This window comes from Megalobrama amblycephala, linkage group LG13, assembly GCF_018812025.1.
Source record: "Megalobrama amblycephala isolate DHTTF-2021 linkage group LG13, ASM1881202v1, whole genome shotgun sequence".
NCBI lineage: Eukaryota > Metazoa > Chordata > Actinopteri > Cypriniformes > Xenocyprididae > Megalobrama > Megalobrama amblycephala.
In genome coordinates this window covers 25,124,317-25,150,868 of record NC_063056.1, presented here as the reverse complement: position 1 = coordinate 25,150,868, position 26,552 = coordinate 25,124,317, and the positions used below count along the sequence as shown (strand labels likewise).

Below are 26,552 nucleotides of genomic sequence, written 5' to 3'. Positions count from 1 at the left end.
TGCTGCTGGATCTTTAATGTTGTGAGCCTATTTTTCTGCTGGAGGTCCTGGACATCTTGTTCAGATACATGGCATCATGGATTCTATCAAATACTAACAGATAAAAAATCAAAACCTGACCACTTCTGCTAGAAATCCAATAATGGGCAGTGGTTGGATCGTCCATCAGGACAATGATCCAAACCAAACATCAAAACCAACACAAAAATGTGTCACTGAGCATGAAATGAAGCTTCTGCCATGGCCATCCCAGTTCCCTGACCTGAAACCTAAAGAAAATGAGTGAACTGAAGAGAACAAGCACCAACATGGAGCTGGAATCTGAAGGATCTGGAGAGATTCTGCATGAAGGAATGGTCTCTGATCTCTCCTCAGGTGTTCTCCAAACTCATCAAGCATTATAGAAGAAGACTCAGAGCTGTTATCTTGGGAAAAGGACATTGCAATAATTTAATGCCAATAATTGTGGCCAACATGAACTAGAGAAAAACATTTATTTCATAATGAGCTTTTCTACCCATTTTCAACTGTTTTACTTAAATGAAAGGTTATAATTTTGTGATTTTTTTGAATGAAAGATCAAAAAGATAAACAACGCAGATTTATTTTCACAGCCGCCTTTGCTCATATTTACTAAGGGTGCCAATATTTGTGGAGGACACTGTATGTTCTTGCTTGCACATTTCTGTTAGCAGATGAGCAGCAGCATTCTGTACCATGTGCAAATGTGTTAGGGAGGCCTGGCTAATACCTACATAAATGCCATTAGTAGTCAAGGTGGGTAACAGTGAAATAAGATGCCATACTTTCTAAAAATGGACCCTTAGGGAAGCATGTAAGGAGAACAGGACAGGCCCAAGAATGAAGATCTGAAGGACTCCACACGAGAGAGATGCCAAGGAGGATAAAAAATCCCCAAGGTGGACAGAAAAATACAGACAGCCAGATAAAATCTAAACCACTCCAAACTCCAGTGCTTCAAACAAGAAAGTCAAGATGTTATAGTCTAGAGATCTAGTCAGTGTCTAGTTACAGGTCATTAAAAACTTTTAACAGGGCTGTGTCTGTGCATGAAGAGATTTAAAACCAGATTGAAACACTTCCTCAAAACCATGTAGATCTAAAAAAAAGATTGCAATTATACAACTTTCTCCAATATTTTGGAAAGGAACAGAAGTTTAGAGTTGGGTCTAAAATGAGCAAGAACCAAGGTATCTACTGTACATTTTATTTTATTTTTTTTAATTTTTTTTGCATCCTGCATGTTTAAAGTTACAAGGTACAACACCTGATGCAAGACTACAATTTACAATTATTTGAATTTTGGGTCCAGTGGTTTCACAAAAATGATGGAAAACATGGATTGTGAAAACTGGCCTATGACCTGAAGGTTGATTATATACTGAGGAAGGAGCAAGAGAAGCCCCCATTCGATCAATTTACAATTAGCATAAAGCTGACTTTGTATAGAAGCACGTCTGCCTCTTTGAGTTCATTTCTTACTTGATTGACCTCATTTGTAGCTTTAATAAATGACATTACATTTACATTAAGTAAACACTTTTGTCCAAAGCAATATACAGTGCATTCAGAATATACATTGGATCAGATTTTGTGTTCCCTGGTAATCATATCCCTGACCTTTGTGTTGTTAGCATCATTCTCTACCAGATAAATCAGTAGTTTGATTATGGTGTTTTGTACTTGACATTGAATTATGCCTCATGTGAGACACGTAAGACATGTTAAATTCTTGGAAAGGGCTCCACATCTACAGTAAGTGGTTCATTTGTCATTCAGGCTTTTTTGTCTGCTTGATTTAATGTGCACTTCTGAAATAATTAATTGTATCCACTCTCTTCTAATGTCAGTAGTAACTGGATCTGAATACGCGTCAAACCATTTCCTGCTTTTACGTCTTCTGTTATTTTAATGGTTGTATATTTTAGTATTAGTTTTATTAGGTATTAAGAGTATATCTCCACATCCTAATTTGGACCAGGTGTTGCCCATCCCTCCTGCCACAACAGCACAAAGGCAACCAAGGCAAAAGAAACAAAAACAAAACACACCCACGCCGTAACAAGGTCTAGATAAAGGACACATCTTGAAGTTTATGAAACTCTTTCTGCACTCAAGGCAGCTCATACTGCATATTTGGTTTTGAAATGATGCCGTTTACTCAACTCTTACTTGCCAGAGGTAAGATCAGTTTGATATAGTTTTATATATATATATATATATATATATATATATATATAAAAATTCACATAAACATAATTATCTAAATAAATATTTTTTTTAACATGTTTTAAAGTAAATTAAAAAATGTTTGTGAGTTGTTTATGTCTTAAGACTTTTACAGTACAGGGTTTATACCATATTTTCTTCAAATAACATTTGAATCACTATGTTTTAAGAAACATAAGAACAAGTTCTACAAAAAATATCTAATTTATGTTATGTTTTTATGCAATTAAGGAATGAATGCAATATATTGTGCAATGTGTTTCAGATCAATTATGAAATGATCATATCAGTGAGAGGTTTGCATGTATGATTGTAAGTAGCAGTCTCACTACATGTTGCAGTGGACGATACTGAAGCTTCCAGAGGCTGAGCAGAAAATTCTGGACTCACAGGGGTGGGTTACACTGTCATTCGCAATTGATTTCCACAATTCTAGATACTGGATATATTTTATATAAATTTTTAATTGTGTAACAGCATAAGGTATTGTACTTAACACTATTAATTTATTATTAATTAAATATTATTTCATAAATTCATTATTACTTTATAGAGATTCCATGTCAGATTTGGTAAATCCCTATAATGATGATGATCGCTCCAGCCAGACACCTGGATCATCTTTAAATATACCAGAAACTTTAAGCAAAGACGAGACTAAAGACAAAAGAGCTCATTCCCCAAGCACTATCTGCCCAACAATCAGTCCAATCAAAATGGAAAAGGCTGAGAAAAATGTACAAATTGATTGTTTTGATGAACTTAAAGAAAAGGACATCGAAAAGCCTGAGAAAAAGGACAAAAACAAAAATGTGTATGTGAATAGAGAGTTTGCAGGTATATTGTCTGATGCCACAGCAAACGAAGAAGAGGAAGAAAAAGAAAAAGAAGAAGGAGAAGGAGAAGAAGATGATGATGAAGATTCAGACTCTCTTGCCTCAGAATTACAAGAAATAAGTGACTATACCTGCACAAAAAACAAACAAATTGAAAGGTAAACTGAAGGAGTTGGAGAATATTACACTTAACATCGCTGTAACTGGGATGACAGGGGCAGGAAAGTCTTCCTTTGTCAATGCCCTGAGAGGACTTCATAATGATGATGGGAGAGCAGCTCCCACAGGAACAACTGAGACAACCATGAAGCCAAACATGTACCCACATCCCTTCATGCCAAATGTGAAAATCTGGGATCTGCCTGGAATTGGCAGTCCAAAATTTAGAGCGAAGAAGTACCTGAAAGATGTCAAGTTCAACACGTATGACTTCTTTCTCATAGTGACCTCTGAAAGGTTTAAGGAGAACGACATAGAGCTGGCCACAGCAATCCAGAAGAGCAAGAAGCTATTTTATTTCGTTCGCACTAAAATTGACAATGACGTTCGTGCTGAATCACATAAAAGAGACTTTGATGAGCGGAAGTTGCTCGATAACATCCGAGAGGACTGTAAGAAGAACCTGCTGAAAGTCGGAATATCCAAAATATTCCTTGTATCTTCATTTCAATTGGACAAGTATGACTTTCAGAAGCTGATCGACACCCTCGAGGATGAACTTCCCGAGAACAAAAGATTTGCTCTCATTCAGTCTCTGCCCATTTACTCTCAGGAAGCCCTGATGAAGAAGAAAAGGTACTTCAAGAAGATTATTTGGCTGAATGCATTTGCGGCCGGGATCGGGGCACTGCCTCCCCTCCCGGGATTGTCAGTGGCCTGCGATTATGGCATAATGAAGAATTTCTTTAAACAAGTCTTCACCAGCTACGGCTTATCAAATGAAGCCCTAGAGGTGCTATCAGCACGAGTGAACAAACCTGTAGAGGATCTGAAATCTGTTATGAAGTCACGCTTCAAAGATGGAGTCACCCATGATGTTGTAAAAGATTTGTTGTCTAAACCAGTCATTGCTACAGCCAAGACGCTGGGGACCGTAATGTCTCTGCTGCCGTTCGGAGCTCTACCGGCGAGTGGGGCGGCTGTCGCCTCTGTACAATACCTGCTTAACAAGGGACTGAATGAGATGACAGAAGACACCAAAAAGGTGCTTGCTGAATCACAACTTTCCTAATATACACAGATAAAATAAGAGCCTTAGATCAGGCTTTGGTCTTATACAAGAATTAACAGAAATTATATAACAGCTCTGATGCTGCAGAAAATGTGTCTTGCAGTTTTGAAAATGAATAGGTAAAAGTAAACTTACTAATTATCCGCTTCTTTGTAATTGTGATTAAAATACAATTTCTTGGAAATGTGATTTAGAGCATTTAAAAATAAAACACTTTTTTCCCAAAGTAAATGTCATTTTTTTCATCTGTATCTGTATAACTATATACTGTGTGCATGCTGAACTTGCAAGGAATAAAATACTTATTGTTTTCACAATTAGAAGTCAAGTCAAGTCACCTTTATAAGCGCTTTTTACAATGCAGATTGTGTGAAAGCAGCTTTACAGTGATAACTGGTATATAATTTTGGCTGCACAACAGCTCTTAAAGAAAATGGTGTCACTGTTGAATATCAAATGTCAAGTGACTTCTCTCATTGGTTTTGCAACCTTATCAAATAACTAACTTTAAAAAAAATTCCAAAACACACAGACTTGTCTAAATAGAAATAATTTACGACAACACTTCCCAGTACTTCCCTAAAAAATGTAGCAATTAATGTTGTAGATTGGCCTGAAAGGGTCAGCTAATTCCATTGACATATTGACTTTTATACTATACAAACTGTATATTCTGTCCCCTACCCTTAAAACCTACCCATCACAGAAAGCTTTCTGCCTTTTTTTACATTTTCAAAAAAAAACATCAACAGGTTGAAGGTCAAAATTACAGTTTCAGTGCAGCTTCAAGGGCTTTAAACGATAGCTACCAGATGAGTAATAAGGGTCTTATCTATCGAATCGATCGGTCATTTTCGAAAAAAATTACAACTGTTTATGCTTTATAAACAAAATATCGCCTTGAACGTACTTTCCGCTTCCGCATTCTTCATAACGCTTACGCTGAATGTTCTACGCCTTCCCTATTCTACTTACGGAACGAACGCGACGCCAGTTTCGTTTTTTTCCGTAACTTGAATAGGGAAGGCGTAGGACATTCAGCGTAAGCATTATGAAGAATGCGGAAGCGGAAAGTACATTCAAGGCGATATTTTGTTTATAAAGCATATACAGTTGTATTTTTTTAGAAAATGACCGATCGTTTTGCTAGATAAGACCCTTATTACTCATCTGGTATCGTTTAAAGCCCTTGAAGCTGCACTGAAACTGTAATTTTGACCTTCAACCTGTTGGTAGCCATTGAAATCCACTGTAAAGAGAATAATCCTGGAATGTTTTCCTCAAAAACCTTCATTTCTTTTCGACTGACGAAAGAAAGACATGAACATCTTGGATGACATGGGGGTGAGTAAATTTATCAGGAAAAGTGTATTTAAAAGTGGACTAATCCTTTAAGACAAGTCATTTCACTCTGCGGCCATCTTTGAAGATTCAAGTGCAGCTCCTATCTCTTTGAATGGGGAAACATCAAATTCTCCAAAGCTGTTTGCCAAGCTTTCAATGCGCAGCCTTAAAAGCGCGTCTCTTGTGCCTCATTGGTGCGCATTTGACTGTTTCTAGAGGAACCGGAGCTTCTAACGGCCTCTGCAGTGACGCGATGACTTTACCAATCGGCGATTGGCTCTTATTTAGAACCAACCATATTGTGCGTTGCACTTTCTCCTATTCAAAATAATAAGAGTGACGCGTACAAAGTAAACATCTCACCCACTCAGACTCTCACCCATTTTCTCTCATGTCAGAAGTGAAATGAACTTCAAAATTGTAATAAAAAAAAAAATCTTAAAAATGTTTGTGTCACACTCTTAAAAATAAAGGTTCTTTATTGGCATCTATGGTTCTATGAAAAATCTTTTAACATCCATGGAAACTTTTCATTGCACAAAAGGTTCTTTTGGAAAGGTTCTTTTGCTCCATCAGTGTCCAATAAAACATATTTCATGAGTTCGTTTCCTCATAAAATCTTTAAGCTAATAAGGTTGAGTGTATTTGGCTTGCTGTCCGCTTTGGAGGGGCTCGATTAAGCAGCTTCAACTCGAGCTTGGATATACCCCCCAGGGACTACTACTGCCTAGAAGAGGAGTACGATAGATGAGATGCCTATTATGTGGTGGAGTTGGGGAGGTGGAGGGATATCGAAACAACTGATGCCAGAGCAGGGTGAGTAGCTGCTTATATGCTCTGGACTTAATTGAAAGATTAGGGTTCCCTCCTCTTGAATTTATGTTTGAATTTCACTAATTGAAAGATTAGATGGTTTCACTCCTCCCGAAATTACGTTGTGAACTTCACTTATTTTTTCTGCAATGCTTTTAGCCCTGTTGTACCCTATTTACACAATGTCAGTAGATCACCCGCAGAACTTTCCACCATCTGCGTTTATGGGATTGCGGTGTCATGCTAATTTGCCATGCTGTTAGCAAATTTGGTCCTAAGAATAGTGAAATTACAAGGGGAACTCTACCTAAGTGTTAAGATGTCGGATAGTCAAAATACTGATAGTATAAACACACAAGAAAATGTATAACAGACACTTTGCAAGTGGAAACAATAAGGGGTAGGTCTAAATACAGTTTTCTCTAAACGTGGATAGAAATGTATGCATTAAAAGTAAACCAAAATCCTGTCCTGTTTTTCTGTAGCCTATTTGAAGCCCACTGCCATATAAAACCATTAATGAAAACTAAAACAACAACAACAACAAAACTACTACTACTCTATTTGTAGTATAGGCTATAGGCCTACAGCCTTTTTATTTAGAATTAGCCTTCAAGTCTGATCATTTTCAAGCTTAGTGGCTGATTAAAATAAATGGCCACTCTGGGTATCCAAATTACATGCATCTAACAACCTTTTACCATATTTTTTGGAATTTGCCAAAAAAGGAACAAGGTTTGTATGGTAATGGCGGATGGCAACAAAGCTTCTCAGTGCAGCAATTTAATTGGCCATTTAGGCTGTCACTCATTTATCTGTCATGGTCAATTGACAGTACAGTTTCATTTACCTGACTTGTCAACGTCATTATGCATTCTGCTTCACAAGGAAGAAGAAAGCAGTTCTTGGAAATAGAAACAGTGACTGACAGCTCTGTAATTGACAGCCATTTTCATTTTTCATATTGATTGATATTCATTTTCTGTCTGTAGACATTTTATAGCGTTTTCTTAAGCCTCTCCTGTAACTGAGTCACTACTGCTAGAAACAAAAACGTAAAAGTAAGTAGGCTATTACTTTTTATCACTTTCATTTTTAAATTAATTTATTTAAATAAGTATTATGTATTAAGTATTAATAAGTCACCAAAATTAGGCTACACTATGACATTACATTTTTACATGTTTACACATTACATTTATGCAGCTGAAGCAAATTATCCATGTTGTCTGTTCCGATAATGTCTATTTTATGGTTAATTATTTACCCTGACATACAGGGTCGAAGAGCTCACAGGGAAATATAAAGATAAAAGCTCTCCACACAAAAGGTTAGTATAATGCGTTAGTATCGGCTACTGCAGATATCATCTAAACATAAAAGCCTATTTCTGTTTATATTTTATATACGTATTACATATTTATTAATGTATATCTTAATTTAGTTGTATTTTGTTTGTGTAACTTCAACTGCCCAAACATGAGTTGCATCTGTTTCCATTTTATTCAATGATTTTAGTTTTATTACTGAAATATTATTTGATAAACATGATCAACCAGAATTATTGACCATTTAGGAACAGCAAAACATCATCTGGCCATAAACAGTAACAAGATCTCTGTGTTAACAAAGCACTATTAAACAAAGCACTTTGGGTTAAATGTGAATAACATAACTGAAACAATTTGATGATTTTAATGATTATTGGACGATTAGCATATACTTAATATACATATATATATATACACAAATACTTCTATTTAACTTTTGCAGTAAACATGGAAAATCAAGACCCTGCTGTTGTTGAGGCAGTAAAAGCATCAGGCGAGTCCACCCTGGAGAAGGCTACTGCAAAAGCTAAAGAAAAAATCGACCAGTTGTTAAATGTCTCACTTAACATCGCCGTGACTGGAAAGACAGGATCGGGAAAATCCTCCTTCATAAATGCACTTAGAGGTGTAAATGAAGACGATGATGGAGCAGCACCTACTGGAGTCACAGAAACTACAATGAAGGCCACCATGTATGAGCATCCTACAGTGCCAAATGTGAAGATCTGGGACCTGCCTGGAATAGGAAGTCCAAACTTCAAAGCAGATAAATACCTTAAAGAAGTCAAACTTGACACCTATGATTTCTTCATTATCCTGAACTCAGAGAGGTTCATGCAGAATGATGTCATGCTGGCTAAAGAAATAAGAAAACAGAAGAAAAACTTTTACTTTGTTCGTTCCAAGATTGACAATGACATCAGAGCAGAGGAAAAGAAAAAAGGATTTGATGAGCAGAAAGTTCTTTCTATAATAAGAGAGGACTGTCAGAAAAACTTGAAAGAACTGGGAGACCCCAAAGTTTTCTTGATAACATCTTTTGACTTGGACAAATATGATTTTGAAATATTTCAAAACACTCTCGAAGCAGAGCTTCCAGACCATAAGAGATCTGCTCTTCTACAAGCCTGGCCACTGTGCTCCACAGCATCTCTTGAGAAGAAGATCAAATTCTTTGAAGGCATGATCTGGGCTGCATCTCTTGCCTCTGCTGGTATAGCAGTGGTCCCTGTGCCTGGTCTATCAGCAGCATGTGATGCAAGCATGGTGTTGCTTTTCCTCACAAGGTGCTACTATGCATTCGGTTTGGATGATGGATCACTGTCAAGGCTTTCAGAAAAAGTGAACAAGCCCTTGCTGGAACATCTGGCCAAATCAAAGTTTGCGTCTGCCATCCGTGAAAAAACAATAGCCAGATTACAAGTCTCTGCTGTACTTGCAACACTTTCTGCCATTGAATATGCTGCAAGTCTCGTTCCAGGTGTGGGCAGTGTTGCTGCTGCAGGAATATCCTTTGGTACTACTTATTTTCTCTTGAGAGAAGGATTAAATGAACTGGCAAATATTGCTCGAGAAATCAGAAAAGAGGCGGAGCTGGACACACTATGCATTAACTGAACAGCTCAATTGTATTAACCCTGAGATAAACATTTCCCCTCATTGGCTGCCTGAGGGGGTCCCTCATTAATAATTAAAGATGTGATTACTCAGTAGTAGGCCTCTATCTTCTGGTTACAACGCTCATTCATCTGCTGTTACAACTGCGCTTTGTATTATATGTATGTATAAGACAGTAGCTGCTGTGCATAAGCCACCTGTTCCCTGCTAAAAAAATTTTTATGTTTTTTAGACTGTGAGCTGAGAAAGGAGATTAGAGTACCAGTATGTCTATCATATGGATGATTTCAGATGTCATTAACACTGTATTAGAGGAAACTGTAACTGTTAATCTGGTCTGTGTATTTCAGTTATGTGTCTTTGTTTTCAGTCAGTTTCCTGTTCTGTTCAGGTATCTGGTTTCTCATTGTTTGATTTGTTTGAATTAGGTATGTCTAATTTTCTTGATTAGATTGTTTGGGAATTTTAAGATCTGTGTTTCTTTCACTGCTGGAAAGGGTTCAAATATGCGAAAATGCTTGAAAACTGATGAATCTGCAGGACCTGGAGGAATTTTCTGAAGAACAGAGCTCAGTTTAACTGCTCAGGACAGACAAGAGACTCATGAACAACCATCACAAAACATAAAAACAGTCGTAGATAATCAGGTAACCACACACAGTATTGAGAATCAATGGTTCACATACTTATGAATAGGGTTATTTTAATAAATTCAGCTATTGTTTTGTCTTGTGAACTAAATGCAAACATCTTTTATGTAAAATATCTTACTCAGGACAATACTAAACAAAAAATAACATGCATTTTTTATTATCCCTCTTATTTTATTAAAATAATTCTCATTTTCACAGATTCTGCAAGGGGTTCACATACTTTTTCATGCCACTGTATCTTGATTTCCTTTTTCAAAGAAGCATTGTTTCTGTCCAACTACACATGGTTGATATATTTCTTTTCTTTCGTACTCTGTAAGACTGTATTCACAACCACACATTAAAAAAATAAATAGTTTCAATCTTGCTATCGTGTTTAGCATGAACTGTCAGAGAAACATCTCTCTGCCAATTACTTTCAATCTTGTACAGAAATGTACATAGGAGCTCATGAAAGAAGAGCTTTAGGTTTTGAATAACTGTGTATATGACATATCCAAAAACAGAATATTATGGCAAAGGTGTTTGCAATGTAAGACAATTGTTTGCTTTTGAGATGTGTTGGTGCATTTTTAATGCAGTGCTTCATTTTGCAGATGTGAGGCATTTTGCATTTTGTGTGTGCAATTCTTGGATTTGTGTGTAAAGATATGAAAAAAAAAAAAGAGGCAAAGTTTTAAAAATGTGTGTAAGCAGTTGAAAATAAAACTGTAATATAAGGAAATAAAAACACGTTGTGATATACATACAGTCTCAGTTCGGAGATATAAAGTCACATGAAACAGACGTGTCACGTGAAATATGTCCATGGCTCAACAAAATAAGTCATGACTTTAAATTTACTTAAACCATGCAATGATTTATTGTAGATTTATAACTTTGATATTTTATGTCTTTTATGGTCTTTTATAACTTCTATATTTTATGTCTATGAATCTCGATATATAGCCTATAGCGAAACTATTTAGCATTATTCACCAACACCACAATATGTGGGTTATCACGAATTCCTTTTGCATTACTTGACTGGTGGAGGCAGAGAAGCTCCTCCTTTAGTTCAGTTTGATTGGGCAATTCGCTTCCTGAGCAAATCCCTACAGCTAACGTTACTGAATCGACTCTGTGGTTTGAAAAGTTTTAAGGTATGTTGAAATTTAACTTTACCATATGAATACATAATATTTAACCAATAGACCAATATCTTATGTCGTAAAATAGTTTTAGATATAGGCTAATTCATGAGTGGGAAATCAAAACTGAGCCGTTGTTATTATTGTTGAGTGCTGACAACTTTAAGGTCTACATTTTTTTTTTTTTTTTTTTTTTCATTTTGGTTTTATTGTTGGCATATGAGTCTAACATTCACAAATGCAATTGTCAGTAGGCCATAGAATGTATAGTTTCGATTCCCTGCAAAGCAATTGTCAGTTTCGTTTCTCTTATTGTAGTCGTCCAGCTTATTGTAATGACACATGCATTTTCTGTAAAGCTCCTTTGAAACGTTATGTATTGTGAAAAGCGCTATACAAATAAAGGTGAACTGAATTGAATCTTATGGGACGCGTCTAGTGACCTGTAAACGTACAGGAAGAAGAAAGAAGTTCTTTAGGGGGCATTTTTTATTTTTTATCTTTGATATTGATTAATATTTTTTGCCTGTCTGTAGAACATTTACAGCGTCCTTAACGGAAGAGAAATACAGCGTCTCACTTCTCCAGCTGGAACCAAAAAAGAAAAGTAAGTATAATTCTTTTTTTCTTTTTTTGTCAGTTTAATTGTTGAATTCCATTATTTATAAGTATTACATATATCAAGTATCATATCTATCATCACTTAAGATGTATCTTTAAAATTACACTTTCCCTTAATAAATACAATAACAAAAATTAATAAACACAAATAAAATATTGAATCATTTGTCACTTTGGTTCTGCTGATGTTTATGGCAAAAATGAATCATGCTATCTTTCCCCATGCTGTCATGCCGAATGACTTTATACTGTACATAATTTAATATTTTGTTTATGTGCTTTACAGTAAAAGAATTTAACCAGGCATGATGACAGAAAATTCTTCTGACATGGATTTCTCTGGAGCTTTGCAGAGACTGGGAGAAAGTGACCCAAATGCAGCCGTTGCAAAGGCTAAAGAACAACTGGAAAATCTTGACTCTGTGACTCTGAATATTGCTGTGACTGGGGAAACAGGAGCAGGAAAATCTGCTTTCATTAATGCGTTTCGAGGTCTGGGTGATGATGATGATAGTTCTGCTCCAACTGGGTTAACTGAAACCACAAAGCAAATTACCATGTACACCCATCCCACGAAATCAAACGTCAGACTGTGGGACCTGCCGGGCACTGGTATGCCAAATTTCAAGGCTAACAAATTCCTCAAAGAAGTTAAATTTGAGACATATGATTTATTTGTCATCATTTCCTCTGAGAGGTTCAAGGAAAATGATGTCTTTTTGGCCAAGGAGATTCAAAAAAAGAAGAAAATGTTTTATTTTGTGAGGACCAAGATTGATAATGACATTCGCTCAGTAGCACAGAGAAGAAATTTCAATGAGCAGCAGACACTTTGCACAATTAGAGAGGACTGCAACAGAAATTTGAAAGAAGTAGGAAACCCCAAGGTGTTTCTGATATCCTCTTATGACCTGGGAAAATATGACTTCCAAGATCTGGTAGATACCCTAGAGTTTGACCTTTCAGAACACAAGAGATTTGCTCTGGTTCAGTCTGTGCCTGTGTGCTCTCTGGCAATGCTAGAAAAGAAGAAAGAGGCTATGAAGAAGTTGATTTGGCTTGCAGCATTGGCCTCAGGTTTGGGTGCTGTTGTCCCTGTCCCTTTAGTACCTTTGGCTATTGACAAAACCGTAATGATGACCTATCTCTCAGGTTGTCATTACATTCTGGGTTTGAATGAGAAATCACTCATCACACTGTCAGAGAGAACGAACAAGCCTCTCTCACAGCTGCAATCAGCTATAAAGTCTCCTGTAGCATTAGCAGTGGTAAACAGACTGGGCATTAGGCCTCGTACATCTATGACAAAACCAGTGAAAAGCTTAGAGGATCTGCTAGATAGTAGATTTATTGTTACCAGTATTCAGAATGCAGCTGAGGCCTTCAAAACGACATACACTGTCTTGAGTGAAGCTCTAAATGAGATGACAAGTGACATGAGACAGGTTCTCCAAGTCGCAGGTTTGGATGAGTGAAATCAAGCTGGTACAGCAAAGAGATGTTTACAGAAACTGTTTATGTTAAATCAGAACATCAAACCTTGTTTATTAGCCATATATATGCACTAGATAGTTGTCCCCCAGAAAAGGAAAATGGCTGGAGGAAAGTTACATTGAATATTGTCAAGTAATGTTCTTCATACTGTTATTAAGGGGCTTGTTAAATGGAATGGAATATAGAATATGTATTTTAACAACATAAAATGTCTAAAAATGTGGGAATCTGGTGGTTTGTGTACATTTTCTGTCTAATCTTTTTTTATTGTGCAATTTTGTAAATGAGGACTGTTCATTTTTGTTAATGTTTTGTGTGTTTTGTTTGAATATCAGATATTCAATATCAAGATTGGTTAAATACAGTAACTTGTTTAAGAAAAAACACACAACACACATTATCCTTGTCATCACAGAATCTGACCTATGAGAACAAAGTGTGTCATCATCAAGGCTTTTGCAGTGATTTTGACCAATTGCAGCACCTGACCTGTGGCTGGTCTCGTTTTGCTCACACGTACTTTGATGGCACATGCAGCGCCGATCAAAGTCGGACACATTTTCTAACCAGAATGCGTTGCTTTTGTCAGGCGGCAGCCAATATTTGTGGCGCCACATGAAGTCGAACAAGCCTAATGACCCAATAACAAAACAGAACTGAGAAACCACATGACTACAACCAATGACAGTGTGACACATGCACATGGCAAGATCACATTAGGAGCAAGGGAATCACATGATAACAGGAACCATGACAGTGAGCATGAATACAAAATAAAAGACACGAACACCAACAAACCCAAAATCAATCGTAACAGGTTAATTTTTGGACATTTTATCAGCTTTATGTCACGTCTGTAATTTATTGAAATGTAAGGTGACTAAGCCATTGGGTGTCACACTATTTGTTTGTGTTGTTACCCATAACAACATGAAGCATAGAAATTAATCCATAAAGTGCACATAACATGATTCTTGCTTGTGTTATAGGGACAAACTAGCCAGTCTTTAACATACAGTTTCACTAAAATTATTTATATGATTTTAACCAATCCATTACAAACGGGTTTTATGGTTTTTGTAACAAGAGAAGAGGTGTACATCTGACATATATATATATATAAACAGTGCTTAGTGTAAATGAGTACACCCCCTTTGAAAAGTAAGTAACAATTTAAACAATACCAACACAAAAACAATTTCCAAAATGTTGACAAGACTAAATTTAATATAACATCTGTTTAACTTATAACATTAAAAAAGGTTAACTTAGATTACACATTTTTCAGTTTTACTCAAATTAGGGTGATGCAAAAATGAGTACACCCCACAACAAAAACTACATCTAGAAGTTTGTATGGCCTCCGTGATTTTTAATGACAGCACCAAGTCTTCTAGGCTTGGAACGAACAAGTTGGTGACATGTTGCAACATCTATCTTTTTCCATTCTTCAAGAATGACCTCTTTTAGAGACTGGATGCTGGATGGAGAGTGATGCTTTCTTGTTATAAGGCAATTTCCAAAATGTTGACAAGACTAAGTTATATATATAAAACATATGTGTATCTTATTCATATATCTTTATTTTACTACCTGTGTAGCCTACTGTTGATGTAGCCTATCTGTATACTGAAAGCTTATTCTGTCAACAAAACAAATTCCTTGTGTGTGCAACAAACATAGAATCAGAAAGACCTTTATATTTAATTTGGGGTGTGTAAACCTTGCGAAAATATTTAACATTGACCAGCAACTGTTTTGCATTAGCCTACTGGTGGAAGAGAAGCGCCTCCTTCAATGTAGTTTGATTGGTGGATTCGCTTCCCGAGCAAATCCATTCCCTTCATACCTGCCGATACCTACAAATCCTATTTGGATTCTTACACACGTTACAGAAACGACTTTATGGTTTGATAAAGTTCAAGGTATGTTGAAATTGCACTTTACTATACGACTAGCCTACATAATATTTAACCAATAGACCTCGTTATCGCATGGCGTAAAATAGTTTTAGATAGGCTATTGCCTAATTCGTGAGGCGGAAATCAAACAGTTGTAAATAGAGCCGTTGTTATGATTATTGAGTAGTGCTTGCAACATTTATTGTCTCATTAGTGTATTTTTATCAGTTTTGTTTTATTGTTGGCATATGACTCTTACAATGATGAGTTTAATGCAATTGTAACTATAGTTTCGTTTCCTTTATGGGATTAAGTTAACGTACAGGAAGAAAGAAGTTCTTGGGGCCATTTTTATTTTTTATAGGCCTATTGATTAATATTTATTGCCTGTCTGTAGAACATTTACAGCGTTTTATTAAGGAAGAGAAACACAATGTCTCACCTGACAGCTGGAACCAAAAAAATAAAAGTATAATTCTTTTTTTTTTTTTTTTTTTTTTTTGTCAGTTTAATTTTTTATTACACTATTTCAATAAGTATTATATTTATAAAGTATTATATCTATCATCACTGAACATGTATGTTTAAAATTACTTAATAAATAGCATATACAAAAATAGATAAACACAAATCAAATATTGTATGATTTGTCACTTTGGTTCTTCTGATGTTAATGAAGAAAATTATTCATGTTATCTTTGTTCCATGCTGTCATGCTGTTTTATAAATGGATTCCCCCCCCCCCCTTGACAGTGGTTACAAACAGTGAAATAAAAAGTTAAAAGCTCTCCACACAAACGGTCAGTATAAAACCATTGTGCATCTTAATGTATGTGTTGCTGTTGTTGTTTTAAACAGGAACTGTCTATGGTAATTTTTATAATTACAGGAATGACTAAGCACATACACTTCTATAACTTTTACAGTTTAAAACATGGAAAATCAAGACCCTGCTGTTGTTGAGGCAGTAAAAGCATCAGGCGAGTCCACCCTGGAGAAGGCTACTGCAAAAGCTAAAGAAAAAATCGACCAGTTGTTAAATGTCTCACTTAACATCGCCGTGACTGGAAAGACAGGATCAGGAAAATCCTCCTTCATAAATGCACTTAGAGGTGTAAGTGAAGACGATGATGGAGCAGCACCTACTGGAGTCACAGAAACGACAATGAAGGCTACCATGTATGAGCATCCTACAGTGCCAAATGTGAAGATCTGGGACCTGCCTGGAATAGGAAGTCCAAACTTCAAAGCAGATAAATACCTTAAAGAAGTCAAACTTGACACCTATGATTTCTTCATTATCCTGAACTCAGAGAGGTTCATGCAGAATGATGTCATGCTGGCTAAAGAAATAAGAAAACAGAAGAAAAACTTTTACTTTGTTCGTTCCAAGATTGATAATGACATCAGAGCAGAGGAAAAGAAAAAAGGATTTGATGAGCAGAAAGTTCTTTCTATAATAAGAGAGGACTGTCAGAAAAACTTGAAAGAACTGGGAGACCCCAAAGTTTTCTTGATGTCTTCTTTTGACTTGGACAAATATGATTTTGAAATATTTCAAAACACTCTCGAAGCAGAGCTTCCAATCCATAAGAGATCTGCTCTTCTACAAGCCTGGCCACTGTGCTCCACAGCATCTCTTGAGAAGAAGATCAAATTCTTTGAAGGCATGATCTGGGCTGCATCTCTTGCCTCTGCTGGTATAGCAGTGGTCCCTGTGCCTGGTCTATCAGCAGCATGTGATGCAAGCATGGTGTTGCTTTTCCTCACAAGGTGCTACTATGCATTTGGTTTGGATGATGGATCACTGTCAAGGCTTTCAGAAAAAGTGAACAAGCCCTTGCTGGAACATCTGGCCAAATCAAAGTTTGCGTCTGCCATCCGTGAAAAAACAATAGCCAGATTACAAGTCTCTGCTGCACTTGTTGCAGTTTCTAGCATTGAATATTATGCAAGTCTCCTTCCAGGTGTGGGCAGTGTTGCTGCTGCAGGAATATCCTTTGGTACTACTTATTTTCTCTTGAGAGAAGGATTAAATGAACTGGCAAATATTGCTCGAGAAATCAGAAAAGATGCAGGGCTGGATGCAATCTAATACGTTCAAGCTGGCCTGAAAATGTGTTTCTTTTCATTTCTTAAGAGTGTTGTCTCATTTGTTCATTTCCTATATTGAGCTTGTATGCATTTCTGCCTCTGTTATGGACTAAATGTCCTTAAGATGTTTGTTACATTGTCTGCTGATTAAAGAAGGGATAGAAGATTACAGTCGTGTTGTGTGACTGCAGATGACCCAGACGCAAAAGAGAATGTTCACAGTATTTATTGAGAGTCCCAAAAACAAAACACAAACAGACTGCCAGGTGTCGAATAACAGCATGCTGCAGCTGGAGAACAAATGAGTAATGTCAGCTCTAAATGAGATGACAAATGACGAGACAGGTTCTCCAAGTCGCAGGTTTGGATGAGTAAAATCCCAAAATTTTACCATGTAGGGCTTCATGTCAAGGGGTCAGAATCTCTTTACAGTACCTTCTACTAAACGATAAACCATTTCTGTATATTCCTTTGTTTTTAATTAGTGAATTTGTTTTATGCATATTAATGAGATTACACTTATTGATACAAATGATAAAAGGCATAGTGGCATGTGTTGACTTTCAGGATGTGCTATAGTTGTATGATGTAGGGATTTACATTTATTATCCAAAATGTGGTGTACTATAAAAAATAAATAATAAAATAAATAATAATAAAGAATGATGGTAACACTTTACAATAAGGTTCATTAGTTAACATTAGTTAACTACGTTAGTTAACATGAACTAATAATAAACTGCACGTATAGCAGTTAATAATCCTTGTTAATGTTAATTTCAACATTTACTTATACATTATTAAAATCTTGTTAACATTAGTTAATGCACTGTGAATTAACATGAACAAACAATCAACAACTGTATTTTCATTAACTAATCTTAATGAAGATTAGTAAATGCAGTAACAAATGTATTGCTCATGGTTAGTTCATGTTAGTTAATACATTAACTAATGAACCTTATTGTAAAGTGTTACCAGAATGGAAATAGATTATTTATATTTATATTACCAAATGTGTTACAAAGGTGTTGGTTTTGTGAATACATGTAGCTATAAGACAAAAACAGGCCAACCCTTTGTTCACAGGTTTATTTTTGGACATTTTATCAGCTTTATGACACATTTGTAATTTATTATGTCTATTGAAAAGTAAGGTGTGCCTAAGCCATTGAGCTGGGTGTCACAATAAAAGATTAGTCCAGTTCTTAACATTGATACCTGCATGGAGTCATGAAGTATTTGCTTGTGCTGTTACCCATAACAACATGAAGCATATAGAAGTTGATCCGGAAAGTGCACATAGTATGATTCTTGATTGTGTAAGGAAAAAATTACAAGCATCTAGATCAGGGATAGGCAACGTCGGTCCTGGAGTCCCGCTGTCCTGCATAGTTTAGCTCCAACCCTAATCAAACACACCTGAACAAGCTAATCAAATTCTTCAGGATTACTAAGGCTATAGGCAGGTGAGTTTAATGCTGCCTTCACGTGCTATCGGAAATTTGATAATTCCCACTTCTGAAGTTTTAATTACGAGGAAACTTGTATTCAGCATTATTTTCAGGGTTGGAGCTAAACTCTGCAGAACAGTGGCACTCCAGGATTGATGTTGCCTATCCCTGATTAAGATTAACATACAGTTTTACTAAAATTACTTATATGATTTTCAGGTCTTTTAAAAAAAATCTAAATATTACGTTATTGTCACGATTCCTGTCAATTCCTGGACTTCAATTCCCATAAACCTCCCTGCCAGACACATGCACACATTCCACACCAATCATCATTTGCCACATACAGCTGAATCACATTATCTGGACTATTTAAGACTCACTCACACACCACCTTATTGCGAAGTCTTGTTTCACCCTGTGTACAATTCCGAGCATTATTATCCTGTCTGCCTGTCTGTTACCGATCCTGTCTGTTACCCGTTTACGATTCTCTGCTGCTTGCCTTTGGACTGTGTATTGTTTCATGACCTTGTGAGTGATATCTGCCTGCCTCGATCTACTGCCTGTATCCTGACCATGATTCTGCCTGTCCCTTGCTGTTCCTGTCTGCCCCTGTTTTGACCCAGCCTGTACGACCACGCTCTTTTATAATAAAGCTTGCAATTGGATCCCTGCCTGAGTCCCGCTCCGTTACAATTATAGTACAACTAACCAGTTTTTTTTAAGTTAGTATAACAATAAAATAAATAACAATTTTTCATGAACCTTTTATTAAAGAAATAGTGATCTGACAATCTGCATAGCAGTCCCTATCTCTTCTATTCTTTTGCAATAATTTGGAATCAGAATCCTCTGAATCAGAATTTGAAGCCTGTAGGCTACACTGTAAACCCGAATAACCTGCAAAAGTCAAACAATTTGAGGTAATCAGGTACATCCATTTTTTTAAGATAAGAAATTCAAAGTTTGTACTCATACATTTTAACTGCTCTTAACTTTTTTGAGTAAGCTGAGTAAAAGTTTGAGTAATCTCCACTCGTCAACCCCCACAAAAAACAAACAAACAATAAAACTAATAATTTAATTTATTGTCATTGTTAAATGTGATTACATTAGAGCATCAATCAACAGTGCAATTTCAGTGCAAATGATCAGCAATAGCACAATATATAAACAGGACAATACAACATGTAATAGACAAAGAATGTGAGGTAGAAAAATGATAGTAACCAGAAAAATGTGTATAGGTGTGTGTCCTACAGTAATGCAAAGTCCACTTCTCAGTTATTTCAATTGTTGGAAAATGGTTAATGATGAATACAAATTAAGTGAGTGAAGGAGGGAGAGGGGAACAGTGTTTATTCAGCAGTCTGACTGCCTGGGGATAGAAAGTGTTGGGCATTCTGGAAGTTCTGGCCTGAAGGGACCTGTACCTCCTACCAGAGGGCAGCAGGTGGAACAGGCTGTGTGCTGGATGGAAACGGTCTCTTATGATGTTGTGTGTCCTGTGCAGGCAGCAGGAGGTATACATAAAACAACATAACAGAAACTCTTCTAAATTGGGAGCAAAGCATTAAACACTACTAAATTCACATATTAACATTAAAAAAATTATACAACACTTAATTTTAGCTTTTATTCTCCCTTTCGAGTGTCATGAAAAGCATGCTGGGAAATAGAAATCCCAGCCCAGTTCCAGGTAAATTTAAGTTTGTCTAAATTAAAAGAAACAAGTTCATTCAACTCAAAAAAAGAAACAATTCAGATTACTTAAAATGTGTCAGTTTCATGAACTCAAAAGAAAAAGTTCTACATACTTATAAAAGGTAATTTGATTTAACTAATTTGTTTAATTTGAGTTTGCCCTACTCAAACCAATTCATTATTTTCAGTGTTAAGGCCCCAATATACTTAAAACGAAGTTCTTTTTCATTCTTCGTTTAGAGGTAAAACGAAGTTCGAAATACATGAGCAGTGATATACTGTAATCGAACATCTGACGCCACCCACACTGATGACGGTTAGATGAATATGTAAATATGAGCTGTGCACTTTCTTCTCAGTAACAAAATAAACACAACAAAAATGAGAAAACAGCAAGCATTTTTTATAGAAAGCATAAGAAAACCGTCTGAATATAACACGTTAGCACGAGCTCTGCAAATTAACACTCATGTCACGTTTATTTATATAGCATTTCATTCAATAGATTGCTTAAAAGCAAGCAGCTTTACAGTATCAAACATGAAAAACATGAGTGCCTCATTTCATCAAAAGCACAATTCCATTTTGTACTATAAAGCGGCTATCCAGTGTGTTCATGCTTTCACCCACGGAGATCTCGACGAACTCAACAGACAAAATGAGCCAGAGAAGAGTTCCGCGTGAAAGAAGGCGAAGCCTCAGCACACACCTCCTATTACGTTACTGACACGGACCAATGGTAATACAAAGGTGTTTTACAGCTGAAGCAAACTTTTCCTGAGAGTTCCTTTTGGCAAGCCGTTTCGAACTCCCAAAACAAACACAAATCGAACTTCGCTTTGGCATGATTTTGTCTGAAATGACATCACTTAAGTTCGTTCTTCAATTTCGTTTATCGAGGCCTTTAGGGTTTACAGTGATTTTAATACCGACAATTTAAATACAGATCATGCATGTGGTCTCATTACAAAATGTCCTACATTTCTGTTTATTGAACTTAGAATTGTACAGTATTACTTAAGTAAACCATCATATCTCAGGCATCTCTCTTGTGTTATTTTATTTATGTTGCTTCACTATTCTTGCTATATAATATGCAAAAGCACTTGTCCTGACAGTGTTGAGGTCACTGGACAGTGCAATTTCTAAGCCTACAAAGTCAAATGCACCTCTGTCTAGGCTGTTGATGGCAAAAATCTGCTGTTCAGACAGTTTTGCTGTCTGAAACTCTTGTATATATTGTGCCCGTAGCCCATCAAGTATCTCAGCCTCATCGCAGTACAAATCTTTTTGCGTCTGTAGATGACAGTCTACTTTGGTTTGGACCAAAAGGTAATGCTTCCTTAGTTCTTCAACTGCTTTGGCTAGTTTTATATGCCGTGCTTTCTGCCAGTCTGATACAATGATGATATAGAAGTCATAACTCTTCAGGACTTGTTTCATCTCATACATTGAGTAATCCATGACTGCCTCTATGCCGGATACATCCCAGAACCGGACATCTGGGTATCCAGGACTTATTGCTGGGTTGCTGATGGATGCTGTTGCTGCACCACACACCTCATTATCCAGCCCCATTAAGGCATTTACCAGAGTCGATGCTCCAGACCCTGTCTCACCCAAAACCGCAACATCTAGCTGAAAGTGACTTAGAGCCTCCAGTACAACGCTGACTTTTGCGGCTCCAAAGCCTGTGCGCTTATACATATTTTGCAATGCTGTGATGTCGTCAGCTTGAAGTTTGTCAGTCTGTTGGATGTGGTTCGTGGCATACCTAAAGTAATAAAGAAATATCAATTAAATTAATGATAGGGTGATGTGACATTTATTGATTGTCCTCTCAAGCCAAACATTCAATTACTTCAGTAAACCTCATCTATGATCTTAATTTCTGAATTAAAATCAAGCATATAGCGTTAGTTCTGGCAGGTCATGTTAGTCAAGCTTGCATCAGCTGACTCCCAGGTGACTCACATCTACCTATAGTATAGGAATACGACGCCTAAATTAAGGTTTTTGATGAAAACATTCCAGGATTATTCTCCTTATAGTGGACTTCAATTGCCTCCAGATGGTTGAAGGTCAAAATTACATTTATATATCCTATGCCTTCCCTATTCTACTTACGGAATGAAGGCAATCATTTGTGTTTTAAGCATATACAGTTGTATTTTTGTAGAAAATGACTGATCTTTTCGCTAGATAACACCCTTATTCCTTGTCATCGTTTAAAGCCCTTTGAAGCTGCACTGAAACTGTAATTTTGACCTTCAACCGTTTGGAGGCCATTGAAGTCCACTATAAGGAGAATAATCCTGGAATGTTTTCATCAAAAACCTTAATTTCTTTTTAACTAATGAAAGAAAGACATGAACATCTTGGATGACATGGGGGTGAGTAAATTTTATTTGAAAGTGGACTAATCCTTTAAATTATTGAACATAAATGATATCTGCTTATTTATTTTGGTTCTGTTCTGTTTACCCTAAGGGGGTTACTGCTGCTCTCCCTGCTCTTATCCATGCTAGGCCGCATGGATGTGCAGGGAGTTCTTGCCCAGAACAGAACCATACCACCAATCCAAACTATATGCAATTATCAATCATATTTGACGATAGTGGTCCTGACAGAAATAAAGGAATGTTTACATGACAAGAATCTAGTAAAAATGGAAACGTTTTTAATTCGCTTTTTTCGCGTACAGACAACAGCGTTGTCAAACCAATCCCCGTTCACAAGTATCCGTGAAAATGACTAAAAACACTGCATTATGCATAACAGGCCAGTAGTTGGCAAATGTCACCTTGTACACAGCAAAATCCCCAGAGTTAAATAAACTCTACTCAGATAACACATGGTCCCTCTCTATATAGTGTTAAAGTAACACTGAAGCAGAGATAAAGTTAATGAGATAATTAAGTGATGAAGTTATGATTGAGCATTAGTAATGAACACCTGCTGTTAACAAGCATAATCACTGAAGAGAAACACAATAACAACAAAGGACTTCCAGCTACAGCCTTAGATGAAATCAAATGAAGATAAAAGACATTAAATCTCTCAAGATCTGATTAAACAACTCCACAAACAGCATATTATTTCATTAACTTTAACTCTGCTTCAGTGATATTTTAACTCTATGTGGAAAGGGACCATATGTTCTCTGAGCAGAGCTGATTTAACTCTGGGGATTTTGCTGTGTAAAGAAACATTACTATAGACTGAACACGTAATACGCATGCACATGACTTTTTAAAACTGTTTATAGTTTAAAACTGTGTTGTGTAAATGGCCCCTCAATTCTGATATTTGATTTCAGGTATGAAGTAATATAATAATGAATTAAAAAGCCTCATTATAAAATGAAATTCTTGAAAAAGAAAAATTTCATTCAATAACTTGGAATAAGCTTGTATAATTATTAGAAAATAAATATTTCACTGCTTATTGATATTTGATAATAAATTTTCTGAAAAATTAAAATCATGTGGTCCAACCATGCTTAAACAGAACAGCAAATGATTTCATAGAGAGGACCCCAGAAGACCCTTAATGTGTCAAGGTCAACAAGTCAATAAAATTACAATTATCAAGACAAAATATAGCTGCAAGCAGCGATGATGGGCCCAAGACCCAGCGCCACCGCCACACCGGTGGCTTTAGGACTTACTATTTTGAAGAAGCATTTAGTTGCAGTACATACTCACCTTGCTTTAATCCAACCTCCGTGAAACATCTTGTCCAGAAAACTTGAAAATGCTTCTGCTCTAAGCTGAGAAACCTCATCCTTAAAAGTGTCCGTAAGCTTTTGCATCTCGTAATTTTGTGTTTCATGGGCTGAAACTAGGAACACATGGGGGTCCAATTTCTTCTCCGTCAGATTCTTCTCACAGTCTTGTCTCATTTGATCCAATGCATGTTTTTCAGAGAATTTGGCTTTCCTTTTTTGGGACCACATATCATTATCAACTTTTGTTCTAATGAAATAAAATGGCTTCTTTCGTTGCCCAATTTCATCAATCAAAATCATGTTGTTTTCTCTGACTCTCTCTGATATCACAACCATAAACATGTCATATAGATCAAAGTTCATTGTCTTTACATAACTCTTGGATGTAAAGGTAGGGGTGCCCATCCCTGGAAGATCCCACAGTCTGACATGTGGAAGATCTGGATGCTGATACATAGTTGCTTGCTTTGTGGTTTCAACAGATCCAGTTGAAGCAGCCCCTCTGTCATCAGGATTCAGTCCGAGGAATGCATTGATAAGAGAAGACTTTCCTGCACCAGACTCTCCAGTCACAGCGATATCTATCTTAAAATGGTCAAAAACCTCCAAAAGAGAAATAAGTTGATGGGGAATTTCCTCAGGGCTTTCAGAAGCAAACACATCCTTGATTTTGTTGAAATGATCTTCTTGAATTTTTTCTGGCATGTAAAATCTATAGAAAATATAATATTCGGTCAACATTTTATGCTGTAACATTTTTTTTTTTTTTTTTTTAAATAACATTATTCCATCATTGCACATTTGGAGTGTTTAGCCTCCTGTAGTTGGGGGTCCAATGAACTACACTGCAAAAATGAAAAGATTGCCTACTTGAGGCACTTTTGGATTCTCTCGACACTTTGGAAAGTGCCTCAAATATGACTGTGAATATTTGTGATGAATCAATACTGAGAAGCTCGAAATGATGCCTCAGGTAGGCCTATTTTTAACAGTTTGCGTACATTTTATTTATTTATTTATTTATTATCAATTTACTGTAGTTTGTCATGTCGCGTTTCACCCCATCCCATAACAGTATATCACTGATTATTGTTTCTATATTGTCTTCTGTCGCGTCGATCCGAGAGTTGCGTTCTTTTAAAAACTTTTGGAAACACATCTCTAGACCCTGCGTTTTTCTTTTCACTGTTGCGTCTCGCGTTTTTTAATGCAAAATGAGTGCGTTCGTGTGTAAATTGTTCAAGATGGCTTTTAGCTCTTGAACCGAGCGCTTCTGAATTGGGCTTACACACGGTTGTGTGTAATTTGTTGTCATATCTGCCATACCAGGAAATTTACTCGACAGCCATTTTTAACCACAGCGACTTTGACGAGTGGATAACGTTTAAACGTTCAATTTCAACACTTATTAATGGCAGTATTTTGGCAATAGGTAATTCATGACAGTCTTGTCAAGTAAATCCACTCACCCATCCATTGCGCTGTAGGTTTCAGTTTCCACGAAATCCTCGTGATATCGAAAGTATGGGATAGGCTATGAGCAAAATGCATTAACAAAACCAACACAATGTCATATTTCTCAGGCTATCTTGACAATTTATGTTCAGAACTGTCTTATACTATCTTATAAAGTATATTATCTTATAAAGACGACCCATCTCTTACGCCGAATTACCAAACAACGGCAGAGGGAGGAGAGAACGACGTCATGAAAGTTAATCTGAAGACACAGCCTATTTACATTATCGTTTACCTAGTGAAGGAATTATTAGTCATTTAATAGTTTTTGTAACGTTATTTTTATGTGGTGATATGCAGGCCGTAATTCTAAATATAGACCTATTTTTTAGCTATCAGATTTTGTATTATAAAACGTTCATTGTTGTTTATTTTTTGTTATTATTGGTATTTTATTATTTGGAAAAGTAATAATAGCAATATCTAATAAAAAAAAAGTAATTAGTGTCTATTTTCTCTAAAAGATTCAGAACTGAGCTGTTAGTAAATGCCCAGGATACATTATCCTAAGCCACCTGTCTAATTCCCTAATCTTTATGATATAAACATAAGAACAATGTGAATAATAACATTGCATGTTCCAGTGCTGATGGTATTTATGTATGTAAAATATTATTTCATGTCTGTAATGTAGGCCTCGTGTATCTTATACACTATATCTTCCAAAATAATGTTAACAACTTTTCAATTACTATAGTAGAGATATCAAACCAATCATGACTACATTCATTTATAAATAATATGTTGACATAATACAAGGATTGTTTTATGTAAAATGTTTATGATTTTATTTGCTCAGTTTACTAGCAAAATGGGGGAGACAAACAA

At 36.2% G+C, this 26,552-nt stretch overlaps 5 protein-coding genes across 6 annotated transcripts; 4 read left to right on the top strand and 1 right to left on the bottom strand.

Annotated features, from left to right (window-relative positions):
* The first annotated feature begins 1,684 nt into the window (after positions 1-1,684).
* LOC125243635 (interferon-inducible GTPase 5) lies at positions 1,685-4,640 on the top strand. The gene is given in 4 exon segments (XM_048153408.1): positions 1,685-2,202; positions 2,516-2,644; positions 2,804-3,214; positions 3,216-4,640. Coding segments are annotated over 3 exon segments (1,575 nt in total). The 5' UTR covers positions 1,685-2,202; positions 2,516-2,582; the 3' UTR covers positions 4,318-4,640.
* A 3,556-nt stretch (positions 4,641-8,196) lies between these two features.
* LOC125243689 (interferon-inducible GTPase 5-like) lies at positions 8,197-10,015 on the top strand. Its single transcript, XM_048153491.1, has one exon. The coding sequence runs from the start codon at positions 8,253-8,255 to the stop codon at positions 9,420-9,422; it is 1,170 nt and encodes a 389-aa protein (XP_048009448.1). The 5' UTR covers positions 8,197-8,252; the 3' UTR covers positions 9,423-10,015.
* Positions 10,016-10,867: 852 nt separating this feature from the next.
* LOC125244110 (interferon-inducible GTPase 5-like) lies at positions 10,868-13,547 on the top strand. The gene is made up of 3 exons (XM_048154084.1): positions 10,868-11,217; positions 11,742-11,812; positions 12,113-13,547. Exon 3 carries the CDS (start codon positions 12,132-12,134, stop codon positions 13,299-13,301), a length of 1,170 nt encoding a protein of 389 aa, XP_048010041.1. The 5' UTR covers positions 10,868-11,217; positions 11,742-11,812; positions 12,113-12,131; the 3' UTR covers positions 13,302-13,547.
* Positions 13,548-15,035: 1,488 nt separating this feature from the next.
* Positions 15,036-18,163, top strand: LOC125244214 (interferon-inducible GTPase 5-like). Of its 2 annotated transcripts, XM_048154262.1 has the most exons (3): positions 15,036-15,245; positions 15,975-16,021; positions 16,148-18,163. In XM_048154262.1, the coding sequence occupies exon 3, from the start codon at positions 16,156-16,158 to the stop codon at positions 17,314-17,316; it is 1,161 nt and encodes a 386-aa protein (XP_048010219.1). In that variant the 5' UTR covers positions 15,036-15,245; positions 15,975-16,021; positions 16,148-16,155; the 3' UTR covers positions 17,317-18,163. The 2 variants fall into 2 exon arrangements, with proteins under 2 accessions (XP_048010219.1, XP_048010218.1); XM_048154261.1 differs by lacking the exon at positions 15,975-16,021.
* Positions 18,164-20,930: 2,767 nt separating this feature from the next.
* On the bottom strand, positions 20,931-25,923 carry irgq1 (immunity-related GTPase family, q1). The gene is made up of 3 exons (XM_048211641.1): positions 25,676-25,923; positions 24,184-24,918; positions 20,931-22,250 (listed from the first exon to the last, which is right to left on the bottom strand). Exons 1-3 carry the CDS (start codon positions 25,681-25,683, stop codon positions 21,536-21,538), a joined length of 1,458 nt encoding a protein of 485 aa, XP_048067598.1. The 5' UTR covers positions 25,684-25,923; the 3' UTR covers positions 20,931-21,535.
* Positions 25,924-26,552: the final 629 nt, after the last annotated feature.

Bases quoted from the DNA above. Each gene is read 5' to 3' on its own strand.
- LOC125243689 (XM_048153491.1), top strand. From the start codon at position 8,253: ATGGAAAATCAAGACCCTGCTGTTGTTGAGGCAGTAAAAGCATCAGGC.
- LOC125244110 (XM_048154084.1), top strand. From the start codon at position 12,132: ATGATGACAGAAAATTCTTCTGACATGGATTTCTCTGGAGCTTTGCAG.
- LOC125244214 (XM_048154261.1), top strand. From the start codon at position 16,156: ATGGAAAATCAAGACCCTGCTGTTGTTGAGGCAGTAAAAGCATCAGGC.
- irgq1 (XM_048211641.1), bottom strand. The intron at 22,251-24,183 runs GTGAGTATGTAC...TTATTACTTTAG, and splicing joins GGAGGTTGGATTAAAGCAAG to GTATGCCACGAACCACATCC.